This window comes from Pseudophryne corroboree, chromosome 6 (genome assembly GCF_028390025.1).
Source record: "Pseudophryne corroboree isolate aPseCor3 chromosome 6, aPseCor3.hap2, whole genome shotgun sequence".
NCBI classification, from domain to species: domain Eukaryota; kingdom Metazoa; phylum Chordata; class Amphibia; order Anura; family Myobatrachidae; genus Pseudophryne; species Pseudophryne corroboree.
Window position 1 is genome coordinate 111946523 of NC_086449.1, and position 23093 is coordinate 111969615.

Below are 23093 nucleotides of genomic sequence, written 5' to 3' on the forward strand. Positions count from 1 at the left end.
GCTGCACAAGGAGCCTGAGCCAGCAGAAACAGTAAGTATATCTATTCTATTTATCTATCTTTCTATCCTGTCTGCCGTATTGTGTAAAAAGGGGACGTTGTTTGCCATAATGTGTAAAAAGGTGGACAATGTCTGCCGTAATGTGTAAAAAAGGGGACGCTGTTTGCCGCAATCTGTAAAAAATGGGACGCTGTTTGCTGCAATGTGTAAAAAAGGGGACGCTGTTTGCCGCAATGTGTAAAAAAGGGGATGCTGTTTGCCACAATGTGTAAAAAAAAAAAGGGGACGCTATTTGCCGTAATGTGTAAAAAGGGAGACGCTGTTTGCGGTAATGTGTAAAAAAGGGGACGCTATTTGCCGTAATGTGTAAAAAGGGGGACGCTGTCTGCCGTAATGTGTAAAAAAGGGGACGCTGGTTGCCGTAATGTGTAAAAAAGGGGACGCTGTCTGCCGTAATGTGTAAAAAAGGGGACGCTGTCTGCCGTAATGTGTAAAAAGGGGACGCTGTCTGCCGTAATGTGTAAAAAAGGGGACGCTGTCTGCCGTAATGTGTAAAAAAGGGGATGCTGTCTGCTGTAATGTGTAGAAGGGGCTCTACCTGGTGTAGTGGTGCTACTGTGCAGCGTAATTTGAATAATGGAGACTACTGTGCACCGTAGTATGAATTGGTATTATTTTGTGGCCATGCTCCTTCCCCATGAAGCCACACCCCTATATATTTTCGGCGCGCCTACGGCGCGCACTGCCCCTATCTTGCATGTGGAAGGGGGGGGCACCAATGACATTTCTTGCACACAGCGCTAAAATGCCTAGTTACGGCACAACAATCCTGTACCAGTGTATATAGATTTTCTATTTCTCGTCTCTTCTCACAAATGTACACGGTATATAGTGTACCTATGTTAGTGCTCTTATTTTCTTTTTTCTTTTTTTTTGCTGCTTTTAGTACTACTGTATAATTTTCATTTGCTATTGCAGGACACTCCCCTGAGTGGCAATAAATATGCTCATAGGTAGAGCTAGACACGCCTTTTGGGCGGAGCATGATACACCCCTCAACGTCACAATCTGCTCCCACTTGGAATCTCCCTGAAACTAGTTTTCAAAAGTAGGCAAGTATGCATTAGAGATTGCCAATTCAGTTCATATTAAAAACTATATGGGTGGGTGGGGTTAGTGTGGCATCATCCGGCAAGTTTACTGCAATCAGACAATAGATGAATAGTGCCACTTGGCTGTAAGAATCTTGTGTTTGCTTAGAACTATGTTCTGCAAGAAATTATATATTACACACCATTATTTACTGAAATGTTTATTTTTATTTTTAAATAATTAAAAAAACAAAAAATGTACAGCCGAGTAATACGGGTGGCCATATGCTGGTCGGTCCATAAAAATAAAGTCTCAAATAAAACTAAGTCCACAGAGGTCTAGTGCATAGGAATCCTAGCAAGGGTCAGCCCTGACCTGGGCGGTGTTTCTCCAAGCCAGTCTGTTGGGCAACTGAACTTTCTAATTGTATTCTCATATGGACAGTGGGTGGGGACCTTTGTAGATACATATTTGAAATTTTTAAGCAAGGACATCCTTACAACCTGGTACTGTGGAGGCAGACATACTGAATTTATAAAATGCCAATAGGTGTTAGGAATTAAGGCCGCTATTGAGGTAAGGATACACAATGCATGCTATGTGAAAAGTAAGAAAAGATCAGAAAGTGTTTGGGGGGATGGAAATCCATTTCTAGAAACTTTCCCCTTTTTCATCACTTGATAACTATTACTCACTCTGGTTTTAGAGCTACCTTTTGCCAAAGATTCGTTCATATCTGTATTAGACATAGAGACTGCCAGCTACATGCGTTTCCCTGTATCTAGTGCAAGTTTCTGTCTCTCAAACTACATAATCAGCCACTAACGCTCGTCCTACCATCCAACTCTCTCATCATTCCTCACTTAGCCTATCCCGCAGGTCAAGTGGCAGAGTTTCAAGTAACGAAAGCTCTACTACAAAGCCAGACTTCTTAAGACCGACACATCCCCCAAGTTCTGGGGGCAAAACATCAATTCTGTTGCCTTTAATATCCAGTCTCAGCAAGGAAACAAGAGATCCAATTTTGGGGTTCAGGCTTGTAAGCTTATTTTGCCCCACCTTCAAAGTCTTTAGCTTTTGGCAAAAGAACAGCTCATTGGGAAGATCTTCCAAAAAGTTCCCCGTTAAAGCTAAGTACTGCAGCATCTGCAAAACTCCAACTTCTGGAGGAAGCTCCCGGATCTCATTGAAAGATAGGTCAAGGTGTCGGAGCTTGGTGCAGAGAAAGAGTTGAGGCGGCAACACAAGAATCTTGTTGCGATTCAAGCACAACTCTTCCAGCCCTTTCAGTTTCCGTATGTGCTCAGGGATGTATGCGATCTGGTTGTGCCACAGCTTAAGAACGTTAAGTTTCCGGCAGTGCTGTAAGCTTATGATCTCCTCTATGGTGTGTAGGCTGTTGTCCTTTAAGTCCAACATTTGCAGATTGTTAAGACTGAAGACAGCATGGGGAATCCGCTCTAGATCACATCGGATCAGCTCTAATTCCTTCAACAGAGAAAGTCTCTTTAATGCATTAACTGTGAGGAGCTTTGTGCCATCATTCTGAATGCTAAGCTTCTGTAAGTGGCTAGCTACCTCTGTAACAGTTTGAGGAACTTTAGAAAGATTGCTCTTCAAGACCAACAACTTCAGGCTCTTTAATTCCCGCAAGCTTTCTATAGCAGCATTTTTTGAGAGGTCGTGGGAGAGTAAGCCAATCAGATGGAGCTCCTCAAGGGCTCGGAGGCTAAAAATCCAAAGTGGAATCTCTTTAATGTCATCAAACTTAATCTGAAGGATCCGAAGGTGATCCCGTAGGTAGGCCAGAGAGGCGTGCTGTACCTTGGCTGAGCAGTTGAACAATGACAGTTCTTCCAACCGTATTAATTTGGACACCAGAGGAGGAATATGTGCTTCAGTTATCATTTCCAGTTTTAGAGACTCAGTCTCAACCACTTCAAACACTGTATCTGGCAATCCTGGCAGTTTGAACAGATGAAGTTCTAAGCGACCTTCTGGTGTTTGCTGGAGCTTCTGACGTAATTTATCTGCTGGCCATTCATGGTTGAGATTAAGCTGCCTCAGCCTACTTTCACTAACTTCCGACAGAAACACAGCAAACCGCTTAGAGTACAGAGAGTCATATTGATCCACAAGGTGAAGCACAAATGCAAAATCATTCTTGACATCAGGAATATCACTAATCCCAGTTTCTTCCCGAACATATCGGAAGGAATACTCCTTCAAGGGGCGTCGGAAAAGCCAATACAGTGTATAGAAGCAAGTTAAACCATAGACTCCCAAAAAGCACAAATAGCTTATAGCCAGCTTGGAGAAGAGATGAGCCTTTGTGTGGTTGCAACAGAAGCTGTTGTAACCAGTCATTTCTTCGGTATGAACACTACACGGGACAATGAAATGTATTTTCCCTACCAATGCAGCATTGTACACGGTAATAAGAACAAATTTGCAGACTTTCAGTATGGTTTGACGCATATACATGGAATAGAGAAGGTCACCTTCTTCCACATGATGCCGAAACTTCTTGACTTTCTCGAATAGGGCTTTGGCCTGTTCTCCTTCCTTCTTGTCTAAAACACTAGCCGAAGAGGTTTCTGCCACAAGTTTTTGCGTAGCTGGAAGTTCAGTGGTTGCAGGGCTGGTCTCCTCAGAGTTGGGCTTTGAAAGCTCTCTGTCTGCATTCTGCTCCTGCGTTGTCTCTCCTGAAACCTCAGAGAGTGCTCGAGTGGTCCATGGAGAATCAAAACACTTGCCTAGGATGGAGATAAAGTGCTCTATTTTGGAGCTTGTGCCAGGAAATTTGAACCAGAAATTGCCGCAGATAATAAAGATAAGAGTGTGAATGACCACAAGGTATGGGAAATATTTTGCATACCAATGTAAAGCAGTCTCGTAGCACATCTGATTAATAAAGCTATACTGCTGAAGGTCCAAGTTATTGCGCAGTCCACTCATCTCGCGTGGGGGGACCGTAGTAGCAATAGGAGAAGGAGTGGAACTGGATGGGTCTTCTTCACTAGCGTTTGGTGCTTGAGAGCTTTGGGTGAATTCTTGGCAGGAAATTTGGGAAACAACGTCAGCAGAGGTATGGTTAGGAAGACAAATGATCTTGTCCTGAGTAATCTGTGATGGAGAGAAAAAAAATGTTTTAGCAATGCGACGCCAGAAGGGTTTGCAAACACAACATATATGGGAAGGAAAGAGAGGAAAAACTAAAGTTCCAGGAGTATTATGTCCATGGAAATAATCATACTGCAAAGAGAAGATGATGAGTTACAAGTCAGAGCCTTTATGTTAATGCATGGTAGAGAAAGCATAACAAACATTAAGCGGAGAGTTAAACCGGTAGAAAGATCAATGCACTTACAAACCTCAATACATAATGCACCATAAAGTGGAACATAATGGAATGTTCTGTTTTTCAGAAGATTCTCAATATTTTTCTAACTTAGTGGCCTATTTATCACCATCCGCATCCAGGATGCGGATGACAGGTGATAAAATCGCCCAAACTCGCACTGCGATAATTGATTACATCACAGGGATGTATCACTTATCGCATGCAGGAACAGAGCTTGCTCTGTCCCTGCGATGCCTCTTCGCAGCATCACCGGAGTATTTTTTGTAAAAAATACCCCGATGTCCTGCTGCGCATGCGCCGCCCCCGCCAACATTGCTGTTACCGTCGCCGACCGGTCGACTTTCCCCATCGCGACTACCCCTGCACGCCGCGGACCAGCCCAGCAGGATAATATATTCACCTGTCCAGGGAGCCGATCCGCGCTGCTTCAGGAGGCTGCCGGGCGCCGGGTCCTTCTCCTGCGCTGTGACCCCCGGTGCTTTAAATGACATTGCCATTTTGCAGCGTCACTTTGCTGCACCGGGGTCACACTATAGCATATGGGGGACCCGGCAGCGCTCACCGGAGCAGCGGACACGGCTCCCTGGACAGGCGAGTATGTTTTGTTTTTACACTGTGATCAGCTTGTGTGTCCATCGGACACACAGAGCTGATCACTGGAGCCGGGTCCCGCTCAGCTTTCTCTGCCAGGGGCAGAGAAAGCTGGGCAAAAGGGTGCTTATCGCAGTGCTGCCCTGAGAACTCGCCAGCCTGAGCTGGCGAGATTATCACAGGGCACATTGCGGTATTTTTTTCACTTTTTTTTTTTTTTGTAGTAAATCTGGTCAGATCGCATTTCCCATTATAAGTATGGGTAATGCGATGTGGCTTAGTAAAAAAAAAAAAGTGAACTAAAGGATTTGGAGCAGTTTTTCATGAAAACTGCTCCAAATGCCCTTTACTACATTCAGGTGATACTAAAATAATGTGAAAAGGGTGTGAAAAACACCCTTTTTCACAATATTTTAGTAAAAATAATGTTAATAAATAGGCCCCTTAGCCTGTAGCAAAGTCTGTAGGTGACAATGTTGCATTGGTTGTCCCACAAATGTAAGAGAATCCAACCTGGCAGATCAAGGCCATACTGGCTGTTATCACTGAGAAGGACTGTAGGGCCATTTGTGGCCAATATGATCCTAGACACTGTAGACTTGTTCATTACTTCAGATACTGTAGCTCAGGAAGTAATAAAAGTTATGAATTTAATATAACGTAATCCCTCATGGAAAGATTACACTTTATTCCCCCTTTTTTATGGCATGGTTCACTTACCTGCAAGGTGCATCCAAAGACCCCAATCATGAGCATGGCGATGGTAATATATTCGGCCAGGACATCCCACCAGGGCTTGAGTATTTTGAAGGCCGGCTGCTGCTCTGTGAACTGCTTGAACTCGGCCACAGGAATCATGATGACAGGGGGCTAGACTGGAGTAAAGGGAATATGGCAAATCTTCCATTACTGTCATATCTGCACCAGGGTCCATGTATTAGGACAACTGACCCACACACTGTTATATATAGCCACTTACACACACTTACTCACATAGAGTCCCATCTTCCGCCAGAGCCAGGGGACACACCCTGAGTTATCACCATCTGTCTAATGAGACAATACCCTTATCAGCCTTCCACAGGCTCCTCCACCCAGAGGTATAAACTGCGGCAGGGGAGGGGTTAACAACCACATGCTGAATGGTTACAGTTATTAGGGCAGTTGTAACAATGGTGTTCTCATCTTAGTGTACTAGATTTCCACATTTATATTGATTGGAACCAGATACACATTGTACATGACGGAACCTACTGCTTAACCTCTGACCTCTGCAGAACAAAGAAAGGCCATGCACTAGGGTTACTTTCATCCAAAGACAATTAGCCAGCCAGCCTGTCCAGTGCAGGAGGAAACCAGAGCACCCAGATGGAACCCAAGTAAATTCCGGGAGGACGTTTAAACTACACACAGATGTACACTACAGATTCAAACCCATGACCCTAGCACAGTGAGGCTGCAATGCTAACCACTGAGCTGCCCATACTACTAGATTAGATATAATGCAAACAAGAAGTTCTGACAACTGAAGGTCCTGAACGAAAATCATGAGGAATATCGGATATTCCATGACACTGTACATAAGTGTGTAAACATCAGGTACATGAAATACTTGAATGCAGAGATACAGGATTCTGGTCATTCCATCTTGGTCACTTTTCAATTAAAACAGTTATTACTCGGTCTGCTATAGTTATTGTAATCACAATTACCAAACAACTGGTTATATGCATGCTTATTTCCCAAGGCTTGTTTACACATACAGGTGCTGGTGTGAGAGTATAATCAGGTCTACCTCTGAGCATGCATGTCAAGCATAAACCATACTGCGATTCCTGTGCAGTTATTGGTCTGGTAGTATTTATTTGGCAACGAAGCAGAGTACAAAGACATCGGCGTATTACATATGTTAGTGCGGTCTCTTTAATATCCAACATGTCATAGCACGTTGTCTGTATCCAAAGCAAAAAAATTATTGTATTAGCTCTGGGGGTAGATCACAAGCAATTCTCTATTAATGTTCAGGCTTTAGCTAAAATAGACCCTCCCAGCTACACCCCTTTCTGGGCCCACCAATCATAGCAGTCCCACCAAAATAGGGGTTGTTGGGATGTACAGTATGAGCCAGAGAGCAGAGCTAACAGTGGGGCAGATGTATTAAGCCTGGAGAAGGGATAGAGCAGTGATAAGTGGAAGGTGATAATGCTCCAGCCAATCAGCTACTGTCATTTTCAAATCCGTAATGATTGGCTGGTGCGTTTTATCTCTTCTCCAGGTTAATACATCTGCCCAAGTGTCTGCACTCTCAGTGCTTTCCTTGTCAAGGGAACTGCATCCTTATCACACATACGAGTGGTGATGTGTTGCACATATATTCAAGCAAATTGTGTATTATATTATTATACATACCTTACATAGGTTCTAAATGAATATACTATTCAGGGACACTTACTCCCCACTAATAAGTACTCACTCATTTCACCCAAAAAAAAATATAAAGAAATGCATAATAGATACCAAAAGTGTAATTATCTAGGCATTATAAATGAGGCATAGTAACAAAGTGGTTAATACTGTATGCATTATGAGGGTAATAGGCTTGAGAATAATTACTTCTAAAACAAAATTCAGCAAAATTGCAGCATGAGCCCGATAAGACCTAAGTGATGAATGTGCAGAGTGTATGGGCCTATAAGGACTACTGATGTCTGTCAAGATGAGCAGCCAGACCTGTATGCAGAGGCTATTGCTGCCTTGTTCTCTCAGGACGTTTCCCAAGCGCTGAACAGTAATTTATGTCACCTATAACCATATGTGTCTATGGCCAAACTTGACAGAGATCCAGCTGCCCGGCGGTTAGATTGGCCCATGTATGTTCAGTAAGGTTGGTCAGTGTGCACAAAAGGGCTGATAAGGACTATGGCATTTACAGTCCCTTATGTTTAAAATAGGGACAGTTCATGGAAATAAGGCCGGTTAGCCGGTATGGATGCTGTGACGCTAGTTTAAGATGTAAAGATCACTAGAGATCGCCTGCACAATGTATAGAAGTCCACTGGGCAGTGCAGGCATACTCTGACCACACAAGGCAAGTCTATAGCTACTCACACAGCAAACACAGGACAATGCAGTCTCCCTGCATGTGCTGAATATCACAGGACACTACTAGAAATGACACTGCCTTATTATTAGGGGGCTGTAAATCAGCAGCTGCAGTATATTACACAAGCTCCGCTAACCAGCAACTCTGCAATCTAGCGCTGCCTCTTACTACTGGGCAAAGGCTGCGTAGAGAGCTTAGGCTAGACCCAGACATTTCATTGAGGGGCATTGTTGCTTACATAACTTTCCTACAACACCTATAAACGATGGGATTTATAAGAAAAGTCACCTAGACCCATTAGATTCAGCCACATTGATGGCTATAGCAATACCCAGGAAAATGCTGCCTACGACTTTAGACCCAGGCTTGCTAAGAAATTCTATGCAGGCGTAAAATGTGCATGAAGGGAAAAAAAAAAAAAAAGACTTTATATATTGTGGTAGGGTTCAAGCTGCACTCAGCCTAACAAAGGGGGAGGCCGGGGAACCTGGGGGAGTTGTACCAGGGGTCAATCACCTGACAGTTATATAGCTCCTGACAGGCACATAAACTTCTGTGTTCTGGTCTGGTCACATTTACGCTGCATTGCTGTACTTAGCCTACGCCTGTACGTCCGTTCCATCGCTCAAAGCGCAAGAAGCCGTAAGCGCAAAATACGTCCGGAGATGCCTACGTTTCGTGCTTCCATTGTGTGCTAGCAGCAGGCATATTTAGCGCAGACTCTAGAGGAAAACAACAAACTTTTTTCATCAGGGTGCATTACTTGCTTTAAACTCCAGGGGGTAAATGTAACCACCCGCTAACTGCAAGCATCAGCGGGTTCTGCATCCCCCCACCCTCTCCACAGACTTGTGAATCGCAACATTTTACTGTGCTGGGGCCCAATGATTTGAGAACCCAGATCCCTGCCCCTCAAAGTGTCCAACAGTCTCTCCTCTCTGGACTTCTGCCCGGGCGGGCGGCAGAAACAATCCACAAGAATGAATACCCTGTGCTTACAATCTAAGAGGTATGTAGTTGCATGTGGGTACAGGCGGGTACAGGCTTATACAGGGGTATAAGAGGTATGTAGGTGCTTGTGGGAATACAAACTTTTGTATACAAGCAGTCTGTGGCTCGAGTTGCATTTCTGGAGTAGTAAAGTCGATTCAATAGAGCACTTTTGTGCAAAACCCTTTAGATTGTACGAGAATTAGGTCTGACTTAAGAAAAAAGAAAAAAAAAGGGTCGTTAGAAGTCACTTTTCTAAGATGGCATTGTGCTATAATATAGACCCAGAACTCAGGCTCCTAAATATGTTTATGCTTCAAAGCACATAACTACATACTGCATTTTCCATGACAGAATAAGGAAAAATATTTCTCCGTCTCAAAGGATTAACTTTATTTGAGTTGTTTTACCAGCCAGGGTCTTCTAGATTGCTTCGAAGCATACAGGGACTCCTACATCTCTGCTAGAGCAGACAGATACACAGATTTCTAGATCGCTTCTAGAGCATAATAACGGACAGATTCAAGGATGGACGGATTTAGAACATCAGGAGCAAGTGTACAATGTTTTAGATCTCTGCATGTTATCCCGATGGTTAACGCTGGGGGACATAAATCGGAAATGAATGGAAATCTATCTAGTTTTGATAGGCGTTCCTGTACGGTAAATGGGGTAGACTTTCAACGGCAGGAGAGTCAGGGGCATGCTGGTATCAGGTGTCGAAAGACGTAGTTCACCAGCAACAGTGTCCGTATAATATCGGACATTCTGAGCAACAATGAGGTTGCTTTAATGTCTGATGGTGCGGCTTACAGTGCCTTGCTAAAGTATTCACCCCCTTGGCTTTTTACCTATTTTGTTACATTACAACCTGTAATTTATTTATTTTTTAATCTGAATTTTATGTGATTGATCTGCACAAAATAGTCTAAAGTTGGTAAAGTGAAATGAGAAAAATTTATATAAAAAATTATTTTATAAATAAAAATTTGAAAGTGGCATGTGCTTATGTATTCACACCCCTTTGCTATGAAGCCCCTCAAAAGTTCTGGTGCAACCAATTACCTTCAGAAGTCACATAATTAGTGAAATGAAGTCCACCTGTGTGCAATCTGAGTGTCACATGATCTGTCAGTATAAACACACCTTTTCTGAAAGGCCCCAGAGGCTGCAACACCACTAAGCCAGAAGCATCACACCATGAAGACCAAGGAGCTCTCCAAACAAGTCAGGGACAAAGTTGTTGAGAAGCACAAGTCAGGGTTGGGTTATAAAAAAATATCCAAATCCTTGATGATCCCCCGTGGCACCATCAAATCCATCATTTTCAAATGGAAAGAACATGGTACCACAACAAACCTGCCAAGAGGGCCGGCCACCAAAACTCATAGACCGGGCAAGGAGGTCATTAATCAGAGAGGCAGCACAGAGACCAAGGGTAACCCTGAAGGAGCTGCAGAGTTCCACAGCAGAGACTGGTGTATCTGTGCATGTGACCACAATAAGCCATACACTCCATAGAGCTGGGCTTTATGGAAGAGTGTCCAGAAAAAAAGCCATTACTTAATGTTAAAAATAAGAAGGCACATTTTGAGTTTGCCAAAAGGCATATGGACGACTCCCCAAATGTATGGAGGAAGGTGCTCTGGTCAGATGAGACTAAAATTTTACTTTTCGTCCACCAAGGAAAATGCTATGTCTGGCGCAAACCCAACACATCCCATCACCCCAAGTACACCATCCCCGCAGTGAAACATGGTGGTGGCAGCATCATGCCGTGGGGATGTTTTTCAACAGCAGGGACTGGAAAACTGTTTTGAGTCGAGGGAAAGATGGATGGTGCTAAATACAAGGATAATTCTTGAGCAAAACCTGTTTCAGTCTGCCTGTGATTTGAGACTGGGACGGAGGTTCACCTTCCAGCAGGACAATGACCCGAAGCATACTGCTAAAGCAACACTCGAGTGGTTTAAGGGGAAACATTTAAATGTGTTGGAATGGCCTAGCCAAAGCCCATATCTCAATCCAATTGCAAATCTGTGGTCAGACTTGAAGATTGCTGTTCACGAGCAGAAACCATCCAACAAGAAGGAGCTGGAGCAGTTTTGCCTTGAGGAATGGGCAAAAATCCCAGTGGCAAGATGTGGCAAACCCATAGAGACTTATCCAAAGCGACTTGCAGCTGTTATTGCCGCAAAAGGTGGCTCTACAAAGTACTGACTTTAGGGGGGTGAACAGTTATGCATGCTGAAGTTTTCTGTTATATTGTCCTATTTGTTTTTTTTTTTCACAATAAAAAATATAAAAAATATAAAAAAAACTTCAAAGTTGTAGGCATGTTTTGTGAATGAATGATGCAAACCTTCAAACAATCCATTTTAAATTCCAAATTGTGAGGCAACAAAACATGAAAAATGCAAAGGGGGGTGAATACTTTAGCAAGGCACTGTATGTCTTCTCAGTGGTAATACTTTCAACGCACTGCAGAGCCGCAGCCAATGGACATCTCAGTAGGAAGCCCACAGGCTGATGCATTAGCATAAATTCACAGTAGCAGCTGTGACTTTCTACTGCACTTCTGTCCACCTCTGAGTCAGGCCTACAGGTACACAGGGACTTTTATACTGCTTCTAGAGTGTACAGATACACAGGGACTTTTATACTGCTTCTAGAGCGTACAGATACACAGGGAATATTATACTGCTTCCATAGCATACAGATACACAGGGAATATTATACTGCTTCTAGAGCGTACAGATACATAGTGAATATTATACTGCTTCTAGAGCATACAGTTACATAGGGAATATTATATTGCTTCTAGAGCGACATGAGTTTTTTTTTAACTTTCTTTGGTGTCGATTTCTTCATAAAGTGACAGGTAACCCCAATTAGTGCACCGTGTCCCCCTCGCATGGCTCGCGTTCGGGCAAGGTGCCTCACGCAGGTTACTATTCCCAATCCTAGTCCACGTGGATCGTAAAGTATGAAAAAGTTTAAAAAATGGGGGAAAAAAATTTGAAAAACTCCTGTCGACCCTTTCCATGTTGACCTAGTGACCATGTCGACCAATAGTGGTCGACCTAATGACTGTCGACCTAAGTGTTGTCGACCTAATGATCGTATTCCTACAGATACATAGGGAATATTATACTGCTTCTAGAGCATACAGTTACATAGGGAATATTATGCTGCTTCTAGAGCTTACAGATACGGATGCGGATCATAGGGTCAACCACACTTGGGTCGACAGTGACCAGGTCAACACCTGAAATAGGTTGACATGAACATGGTCTTCATGGAAAAAGGCTGACTTTTTTTTTTTTTTTTTTCTTTTTTCGGTGTCGTTTTCTTCGTAAAGTTACCGGGAACCCCATTTAATGCACAGTGTTTGCTCACCATCCTTCGGGCAAGGTGCCTCGCTCAGCTACCACTGCGCTCGGCACAGGTTATGATTCCCAATCATAGTCCACGTGGATTGTAAAGTATGAAAAAGTTCAATAATTTAAAAAAATGTGAAAAACTCATGTCTACCTCTTTCCATATCGACCTTATGAATGTTGACCAATATTGGTCGACCTAAAGACCGGATACCACAGATACATAGGGAATATTATACTGCTTCTTGAGCATAAAGACACACAGGCAGAGGCATAGCCGGAATTTTTTGTCCCCTTAGCAACAATTGTTTTTTTTTTTAAACTCTTTATTCTAACAGGTCTTGATAAAAAAAAAAACTTAAACAACACTATGGGACAAACATCTATAAGACTACAACAAAACACCATAGACCCTAGATTTTTCAGAAATAGTCACACTGAACAAGTTTAACACAATAAAGTAAGATTATAGTAGTAAGGGTGAAGGGTTATAGTTTAGGGGGCAGTGTGTGTGTGTGTGTTGGGGGTGCTATAGATACACATACTCACTACAAAGAATAACATTTGCGAAGATACAAATTTAGTTTATATAGAGTAACATTCCGGTAAAAGTACCAATTTGGTGGACACATTACACAATCCTCAGAAAGGGTGGGGAGATATCAAACAAGGACCAGAGAGTGGTCAAGTCTTTTCCTGAGAAACCATGGGGTCCATATCTGATTAAAGAGAAGGCTCTTGTCATGAAGGCAGCAGGTGACATAGCCGCAATGTGCCAATCATAATTTTTCAGTTCTAACAGTGTAGGGGTGAGAGCTTTACATTCCATTTCCTGACTTGAGTGTGTGTGTGGGGGGGAGAAGATCTCTAGAAATAGGAAGTCCAACATACCATTTACAAGATTAAGGAAAGTGTCCTATTAAAGTTCAATTACTGGGCAGGACCACCAGATGTGGAAGAATATACCCCCTGGGGCCACAATTTCTCCCGCAATATGGGAAGGCACGAGGACACATCCTACCCAACTTGTCAGGGGTGTCATACCAATGATAGAGTATTTTGTTGGACATTTCCTTAATTCTAGTAAAAAGGGATCACTTTTCTATCTGCATCCTCACCTCATTTCAGGCATACCCATGACAACATTTTGAAGGGTCCCCTGCCCGAATACTTTTACAACCTGCAGATACAAAAGGATTTCTATGTTGCTTCTAAAGCAGTGGCCTCCACCCAAAGGACCCCAAACAGCTCATTTTAGATCCACAGCTGACCTGGAAAGTATGAACAGTTTGGTGTCCTGAGAACAAGTTTGTTCTAGAGTCCATAAGAGGAATTCTGTGCTTCCAGGGCCATTAGGTGTTCTAACTAGACTCATATATATTCATTTGGTAAAATAAATTCTCTTTGTATTTCTTGAACCTGTTGCACTAAATTCACTGAAGTGGAAGAGCAGCTGTAAGAAGAATTAATCAGCTTATTAGTCACAGGACACACTGTTCTGTTAGTTTCATTTGATCTCCTCTTAGGCTTCACCATAGTAGACCACCCGCTGTCCCATGAATACGCTTCACTTGTTACGTGCTAATGCTTTGTCATCCTTCAGCGTTTCTATTCTCATGTGTCTTAGAGGCTTGTTCCTAGTGCCGTCAGGTCCTTATTTTATACACGGCTAGTACAGGGCATAGTTCCTGACCATCTCTGGTGTCCTAGGGGGATCCGTTTGGAATACCGACACTACTCACTATGCCGGCGTCGGGTTCCAGACATTGATAACTATCCCAAATGAGGATTTGACGCCAGAGAGGTAAACCGCAGGTGGTGGTGGGGGTTGGGGTTAGGCTGTGGGGAGGGGGACTTAGGGTTAGGAATCCCTGGGAGTCTTAGGCTGCGGGTAAATAGGGTTGGGGGGTGGTTGAGATTAGGGCTCTCCTAACCACCTTGGTGTCGGGATCCTGACCGTCGAGATGCTGCTGTCAGTATTTTGACTGCAAGAACCTTCCAACAGTGGCCTACTGCAAATCAGGACAAGCAGTAGCCATGCTGCAAAAAGGTCATGCCATGGAGATGGGTCTATGGATTCAACAGCATTAGGCTACCCAACATCATCCCCCTGAAATCAAAGGATGGCAGCACGAGGGGACTGTACCGCTCAACTTTCTGACATTTGGTACAGTAGGCAAGAAGCCAATGGAATACACTGGTTTAATTTGGTGTAGCATTCAGCTGACAACACCAGGGGCAATCCAAAAGTCTCACAACGCTGATACAAAAAACATACCCAACACCACAGAGACACGCTCATGTATGGATTCCTGGAACAGGTCAGGGTTGCAGAGTATCTTTAACCTTCCATCTGTAGTTGTACTACTTAAGCATAAATAAATTATATCATTTTTAAATTAGCATTAAGTAAATTAGTATAAATGGAATGTGGAGCCTTGTGCAACCCTGCCCATTATATGGTGATAAGTGAAGTGCCAAAGTTGCTCTGTACAGCGCTCACAATGGCTGCCACGCGGTACAGAAAGCATGCGCAGTGCAGTTTTACATAAGCACCACGGTATCCAGATGGTCCACAGTCAGAAGATCAACACGCACTATGTCAACATGGTCATTAGGACAACAGTGTCCATATAGACATGCAAATAGGTTGGTATGTTTAAAAGGCCAACGTGTGTTTTGGGGAATTTAAAGATTAGGCTAAAGGTGGATACATCCTTGAGCATTCGGCATTCACTCCGACATTAGAATAATGTGTACACATGGTGAGATTTATCTGTCCAATCTGTCTGGTGAGAACAAAAATCTGGCAATGGATGAGAGCAAATGACAATCAACCATTTTCTCCCAAACACTGGAAAATTGATTAAAACTATTGATTTAACACATTTTTCCAAACAAACTGATTTAACCTATTTGTTTGAACAAGCATTGTCTATTTTCCAGTGGTTGGGAGCAAATGGTCTATTGTCATTTGCTCTCATCCATTACCAGATTTTTGTTCTCACCAGACAGATAAATCTCACCATGTGTACACACCAGCCCAGATTGTACACACTGGAATGATGTTAATGAAGATGGAATGATCATGTTCCATCCATCAATAGCATACTACAGGATGCTAGCAATACTGTCAGGCTTGATATGCAGCATCTCAAACCTTATGAGGTTGCTAGCGACCACAGGCACCCGCATATCTGGTGCCCAATATGCACTAATGTGATCGATATGTCAGTTTGATCGCTGGATTGGACGACATCTCGCTCTGTCTGTACTCAGCTTTAAATGAGCAAAAATGCAGATGCTGACATGTTCAAAGTCGACCTTTTTAACCTTTTCGAATTAGAGAAGCTCCCGCACCAGGTTTTAAATAAATGATATTATATAGGGAATATAAATGGCACAACAATTTGTGTTGACTAAACAAATATTTCAACACAAATGCATATGAGTGGTGCTGCTTGTTGATTTAAATATAAATATATGGATTTAAAGAAGAAAAAGTAAATCAACTTTAGGTAGCAGCACTCACAGGGCCAGCGCTACCACTAGGCAGCTTTAGGCAAATATGGTGGTAAATAATAATGATTAAAAAAAATAATAGTAATAATAATAATAAAAACTAATAATAATAAAAAAATGATGAAAAAAAATTGTGTATGTATTATTATTTTTTATCATTATTATTTACCACCATATTTTTTCTATTTTGTTCATTCTTTTCATTTATATTATAACATAATTTTTTCATTTATTTATTCATCACTGTGCCAGACATACACTAACACAGCACTTAGTCTCACCTATGTGGTAAATGTGTCAGTAAGTGGTGTGTGTGTGTGTGTGTGTGTGTGTGTGTGTGTGTGTGTGTGTGTGTGTGTGTGTGTGTGTGTGTGTGTCAGTAAGTGGTGTCTGTGTGCATTTATGTCGGTAAGTGGTGTTTGTGTGTGTGTCAGTAAGTGGTTTCTGTGTAGTATGTGCATTTGTGTCAGTAAGTGGTGTGTGTGTGTTTGTGTCAGTGAGTGCGTGTGTGTGTGTGTGTGTGTGTGTGTGTGTCAGTAAGTAGTGTGTTGTGCGTGTGTCAGTAAGTAGTGTGTGAGTAAGTAGTGTGTGTGTGTGTGTGTGTGTGTGTGTGTGTGTGTGTGTGTGTGTCAGTAAGTGTTCGTGTCGGTAAGTGGTGTCTGTGTAGTGTGTATCAGTAAATTGTATCTTTGTCAGCAAGGGGTGTCTATGTACATGCCAGTAAGTGGCGTCAGTAAGGGGTGTACTGTTTATCTGTAAGTAGTGTGTGTGTCAGTAAAGGGTATATGTCAGTAAGTATCTGTGTCAGTAAGGTATGTATGGGTATGTATGTGCCAATAACTGGTGTCTATGTCAGGGGGGTATTTGTCAGTAAGGGGCATCTGTATCAGTAAGAGGTATCTGCCAGTAACTAGTGTCTATGTCAGTTAGGGGGTGTCTGTCAGTAAGTATGTATGTGCCAACAAGTGATGTCTGTGTCAGTAAGTAGTGGTAGTGTATCTGTGTCAGTGTGTTTGTGTCAGTGGAATCTGTGTCAGTAAGCGTGCTTTTTTTTTTTACATAGTTTATTTTTATTTTAGGGGACGGTCTCTTTTTGATAGCTGTGGAACTTCTAAGAAGCCACTGCCACACATTTACCTGAGGGGAGGGTGGGTGTGGGTAGTGTGAGGGGGGTGGGGGGGGGGGCAGTAGGCAGAAGTTTTGCCTAGGGTGCCGAGAAGCCTTGCACCAGCCCTGAGCACTCATTCCCTTCCACAAGAAGTTTCATTCTTTTTAATACAACAAATTTTGGTACTTTATTAATATGATGTAAAATAAGAAAAAGATCTCAATACCCACATGTGATATAGATACCTTTATTGTTACCACATGTGATGTATTATATGTCCCCTTTACATAACCTCTTTATAATAAGGGGACATATAATACATCACATGTGGTAACAATAAAGGTATCTATATCACATGTGGGTATTGAGATCTTTTTTCTTATTTTATATCATATTAATAAAGTACCAAAATTTGTTGTATTAAAAAGAATTAAACTTCTTGTGGAAGGGAATGAGTGCTGCTACCTAAAGTTGATTTACTTTTTCTTCTTTAAATCCAGACCTTTTTAACCTGACACATTGTCGACCTAATGACCCCGTCAGCATAGTGCCTGTCGATCATCTGATTGTAGACCAAGTTACACTCAGCGCTGCCTGCTGAAATCCACACTGCATGCCCGACAAACAAGGCTAGCTTGTGATAACCTTAACCCAAGAGCTATTTTTCCTCCATGCTATTCTATCAATAGTATGTTGTACCACAGTAAAAGGTGCATCAATAAAGCTTAGAGTGTGTGCATACAGCTACAGGTGTGTATAAGTTCTTTAGATGAGCCAGCAGATGTTGGCCCTTTCAGCAAGCCATATGGTGGAATAATTTTATCTCGGCTGAGCTCCACCTCTCCCTGCAGCCTTCTTGCCATGTAACGCCCCTTGTTGTATGGTATGTATGAATAGACGCAGTGAATAAATACTGCTCAATGAGAACTGAACTTAAAGTCACCAGTAAATCATACAGTTGGGGGGGGGAGTATTTCTGAGAGATGTGGCACTGTCCATCACAGCGATGCCTGGTTGCCTACAAGGGTAATGTGCTCAAAATTTCCTGTGAAGGCAAAAATGAGTGAAGGCACTGGTCATGGAGTGCACTCACCCAACTATTCCAGCCGGACTCTGTGCATATAGGTAAAAATGTAATTGCCCCTTCCTATCACGCATTCATTTTTGGGACAACCCAGGAAGGAGATGCCAGTGGTGTGTAACAGAGATCTGAAGGGGTTGAGGAGCCGCTTGGAACAGGATGTACTGCCGTCACCGCTCTCAAACATGTCAATGAATATGAAAAAGACAGAAATGTCATATATAGGCCTATTAGTTTCCACGTGTTTCACGCCTACAGTCTAAATTTGGAGTATTCTAAATACGCACTCCAGCTACTGTGGAACTACACTTCCCATCATGCCCTGCCCCAGTTTTGTTATTAGGACATACTAAAACTGTGGTATATGTAGTTTCATAGCCGCTGGAGGCCACATGTTGAATACCCCTGCCAAAATGCCATTTATAAGCTTGCGTTTTGCCTTTAGACTCCTATACAAGTGAATGGAGAAGGCTTCATATACGCTATACATAACGTCCATCTGGAAGCAGCCCAATAGTTACACAATGGCTTCCATGTCAGCGGCAGATAGATTATAGCCGTGTCCTTAATACAGGGCTTAACTGGTTTATACAATAATGTTGTATTACACGTTAGCTCATTATACCAGGCAGCTAATCTGTAGTGGTTTTATTGTAGGGATTATAGGATTGCTCTTGTGGCTCACCACCAGTGGCATAGCCAGCTTCTGACATGAGGTGGAACCAAGTAGGAAAAACAGGTGCTCCAAGCAGTTCCAAAGCCACATTGCCACCGCACTCCATATCTTCAGTGCAGCCACAAACATCCCGATACCTGGCCCTGTGAAGTCTGCCCACTAATTGGCCATTGCAGGAGCCCACCGCAGCCGCCAGTCTGTGTTAGGAGCATCAGAATGGCCAAACTGCATCCTGTGCGACCTGGGCCTTTTTTATTTTGTTTTTAGGTCCCTGCTTGTGCTGTCATTTGTGGGTAAGAGACACACTATAGCAGTGTACCGGATGGTAGTCTGCTAGGGTCAACTACATACAGTAGGCGCCATTTTAGGACGTCCAGCTGGTGGAGCGGTTGATCCCCCTGCACTCTTCCAGGCTATACCACTGCTACCAGCAAATGCTCTGTGTGCGTTACACAGTGTCACACTTATACAATTATCTGGAGTCTCTGCTACTGAAAATTTAAAAATCGTGTAATATGAGCTAAGGAGCAGAGGTTTATTGTGGGCTTAATAGCAGAAATGAATTAGAAACATATATAGCCCCATGTTAAAGACCTGCAAAATACATCAATAATAATAATATAACCAGACTTGTATTACCAGTGTGCTGTGCCGGTTATGATTCCTCATTCAATTAGCTGTTGAGGTTGATGGGTGAGGACCAGAAACCCTTTTGTCAGGATCAGTGTTACGTCTATATTACTCCCTGTAGACTTCATGTTAACCTATTCATCACCAGCAAGCATCCTTACATATTATACATCAACACGTGGATCTCCTACAGTTGAGGAACCACAAGTGCCAGAACATCCATTTAGCATCATTACGGGATGTTCAAGCCAGTTAAGAACATATGTTCAGTCTGTTCTATGGCACCCCTCTCCGAATACAGCCTCATCCAGGCTGCACAATATATCCAGGACTCCCAGTAACTCAATCTCAGTCAGGCACCAGAATACTTCACCATTAAACCATTCCATATGCTGCGGAGGCATTCCAGCCAGGCTTCTATTACCATTTACTAGACAGCTGTCCCACCTATTCACAGGCTGCTATGTGCTCTGCAGACCCTTTCTCGCCCTCCCCACATTCATACAAGGGCTGCTGTGTAAAGCACAGATGTGCCCTAGGGTAAGAGACGCAGGCCACTACAGCAGGATATAGAGGGGCCAGGCTGATCACCATCAGACAGAAGCGATGGGTGGCTTGTCGCGGGGGTGGTCCTCTACATTACTCTAGTTAACACAGCAAATATATTCAGCTGGAGTATGTGCTGTAAGGACAGGGTCCAAGCACACTTATATGCCAAGCAGGGACGTACAGTGAGGTAAATGGCTGAGGAGGTACTGGCTAGCACCAGAGCCAGATTAAACACAATATATGACCCAAAGGGTGCATGTGGGCATTATGCAAAGGTGCAGAAGTGTAAACAATATAGGAACGAGGATGCAGGTGCACCATACACCATTAAAATTATAAAGACCATAATATCCGAGGTTCTTGGCATATATTGGCCAGTATATGAGCCTGTCCACCTACTTCAGGGAGACCTCATCAGGCTTTTAAGCAGGGAACTAGCATATGCCGACTACACGAAATCCATATGTAAGATCCTTTCAATTATATAGAAAGTCAGTTTGGGAGTGAACTTTTGGGGAATGGGGCTCCTTGGATTGCTCTGGCTGGGCCACTTTGGGGCATCACCACCTTACATTTATTTTTAACACCTATATCACCCTGTGTTTGTTTTTTATTTATGTAGCATTTTTCACACTTCTTTTAGACTTGTAACACTGATCAGCTAACCTCACATTCTAACATTGACACCTTACTGCTGTCCTCTTTCTAACACTCAGCAGCCTCTTTCATTTGCCTAACACTGATTTCTCATTTCTATCCCTTATCTGTGTGATGCCCTGGGGTGGTATGACTGGGGTAGTTTGGGGTGCTCTGCACCCCAGAGGCAAACCCATATAACGTTAAGGACCTGTCCGACGAGGTTACCGTGAAGTAGGTGGGCAGGCTCATATACTGGGCAATATATGCAAAGAACCTCCTATATAATGGTTGTTATAATTATAAATGTAATGGTGTATGGTGCACCTGCATCCTTGTTCCTATATTGTAGTACCAAGTCCCAGCAAGTTAGCAAATCCCATTATAAGAAGCTATGGTGTGCAGTCTAGACCCTCTCTCCACCATATACTCTATATTATGCAGAGATATAAACTCCTGGAAATTTGGTGAGTTTTCATAAGAGAAGTGCAGAAAAGATAAGCGGGGGAGGCACTGCCTCACCTGACAGACTTTTTACTCCAGAGTTTTGACTATAAAAATGATTAGAATAATACAAAGAAGATGTTTCTAATATATTCTTTGTATTTTTCATATACTTTATACAGTCAAAACCCTTGCGCAAATGTTAGTATGACGTGAAAGGCTCTGCCTCACCCCACTGCACGTTACTGATGCCAAGTCACCTTAATACAGTCCTTGCCAAACCCCATGTAACTGGAAATGGACCAAAAATAAGAATTTACTTACCGATAATTCTATTTCTCGTAGTCCGTAGTGGATGCTGGGGACTCCGTAAGGACCATGGGGAATAGCGGCTCCGCAGGAGACTGGGCACATCTAAAGAAAGCTTTAGGACTACCTGGTGTGCACTGGCTCCTCCCCCTATGACCCTCCTCCAAGCCTCAGTTAGGATACTGTGCCCGGACGAGCGTACACAATAAGGAAGGATCTTGAATCCCGGGTAAGACTCATACCAGCCACACCAATCACACCGTACAACTTGTGATCTGAACCCAGTTAACAGCATGATAACAGAGGAGCCTCTAGGAAAGATGGCTCACTACAGCAATAACCCGATTTTTTGGTAACAATAACTATGTACCAGTATTGCAGACAATCCGCACTTGGGATGGGCGCCCAGCATCCACTACGGACTACGAGAAATAGAATTATCGGTAAGTAAATTCTTATTTTCTCTAACGTCCTAAGTGGATGCTGGGGACTCCGTAAGGACCATGGGGATTATACCAAAGCTCCCAAACGGGCGGGAGAGTGCGGATGACTCTGCAGCACCAAATGAGAGAACTCCAGGTCCTCCTCAGCCAGGGTATCAATTTTGTAGAATTTTACAAACGTATTATTATTTACAAACGTATCCTGACCAAGTAGCTGCTCGGCAAAGTTGTAAAGCCGAGACCCCTCGGGCAGCCGCCCAAGATGAGCCCACCTTCCTTGTGGAGTGGGCATTTACAGATTTTTGGCTGTGGCAGGCCTGCCACAGAATGTGCAAGCTGAATTGTACTACAAATCCAACGAGCAATAGTCTGCTTAGAAGCAGGAGCACCCAGCTTGTTGGGTGCATACAGGATAAACAGCGAGTCAGTTTTCCTGACTCCAGCCGTCCTGGAAACATATATTTTCAGGGCCCTGACAACGTCTAGCAACTTGGAGTCCTCCAAGTCCCTAGTAGCCGCAGGCACCACAGTAAGTTGGTTCAGGTGAAACGCTGAAACCACCTTAGGGAGAAACTGAGGACGAGTCCTCAATTCCGCCCTGTCCGAATGGAAAATCAGATAAGGGCTTTTACAGGATAAAGCCGCCAATTCTGACACGCGCCTGGCCCAGGCCAGGGCCAACAGCATGACCACTTTCCATGTGAGATATTTTAACTCCACAGATTTAAGTGGTTCAAACCAATGTGACTTTTGGAACCCAAAAACTACATTGAGATCCCAAAGTGCCACTGGAGGCACAAAAGGAGGCTGTATATGCAGTACCCCTTTTACAAACGTCTGAACTTCAGGTACTGAAGCTAGTTCTTTTTGGAAGAAAATTGACAGGGCCGAAATTTGAACCTTAATGGACCCCAATTTCAGGCCCATAGACACTCCTGTTTGCAGGAAATGTAGGAATCGACCCAGTTGAATTTCCTCCGTCGAGCCTTACTGGCCTCGCACCACGCAACATATTTTCGCCAAATGCGGTGATAATGTTTTGCGGTTACATCCTTCCTGGCTTTGATCAGGATAGGGATGACTTCATCCGGAATGCCTTTTTTCCTTCAGGATCCGGCGTTCAACCGCCATGCCGTCAAACGCAGCCGCGGTAAGTCTTGGAACAGACAGGGTCC

General features: G+C 43.3%; 1 protein-coding gene across 3 annotated transcripts in view; it reads right to left on the reverse strand.

The window, feature by feature from the left end:
- Positions 1 to 1296: 1296 nt before the first annotated feature.
- The window catches only part of LRRC8E (leucine rich repeat containing 8 VRAC subunit E), a 51313-nt gene continuing 29516 nt past the window's right edge, over positions 1297 to 23093 (reverse strand). For all 3 annotated transcript variants that reach the window (XM_063931685.1, XM_063931684.1, XM_063931686.1), the window contains 2 exons: positions 5768 to 5922; positions 1297 to 4218 (listed from right to left, as the gene is read on the reverse strand). In XM_063931685.1, the coding sequence (XP_063787755.1) occupies positions 1945 to 4218; positions 5768 to 5905 (2412 nt within the window). In that variant the 5' untranslated portion in view covers positions 5906 to 5922 and the 3' untranslated portion in view covers positions 1297 to 1944. The remainder of the gene's footprint in view (positions 4219 to 5767; positions 5923 to 23093) is intronic.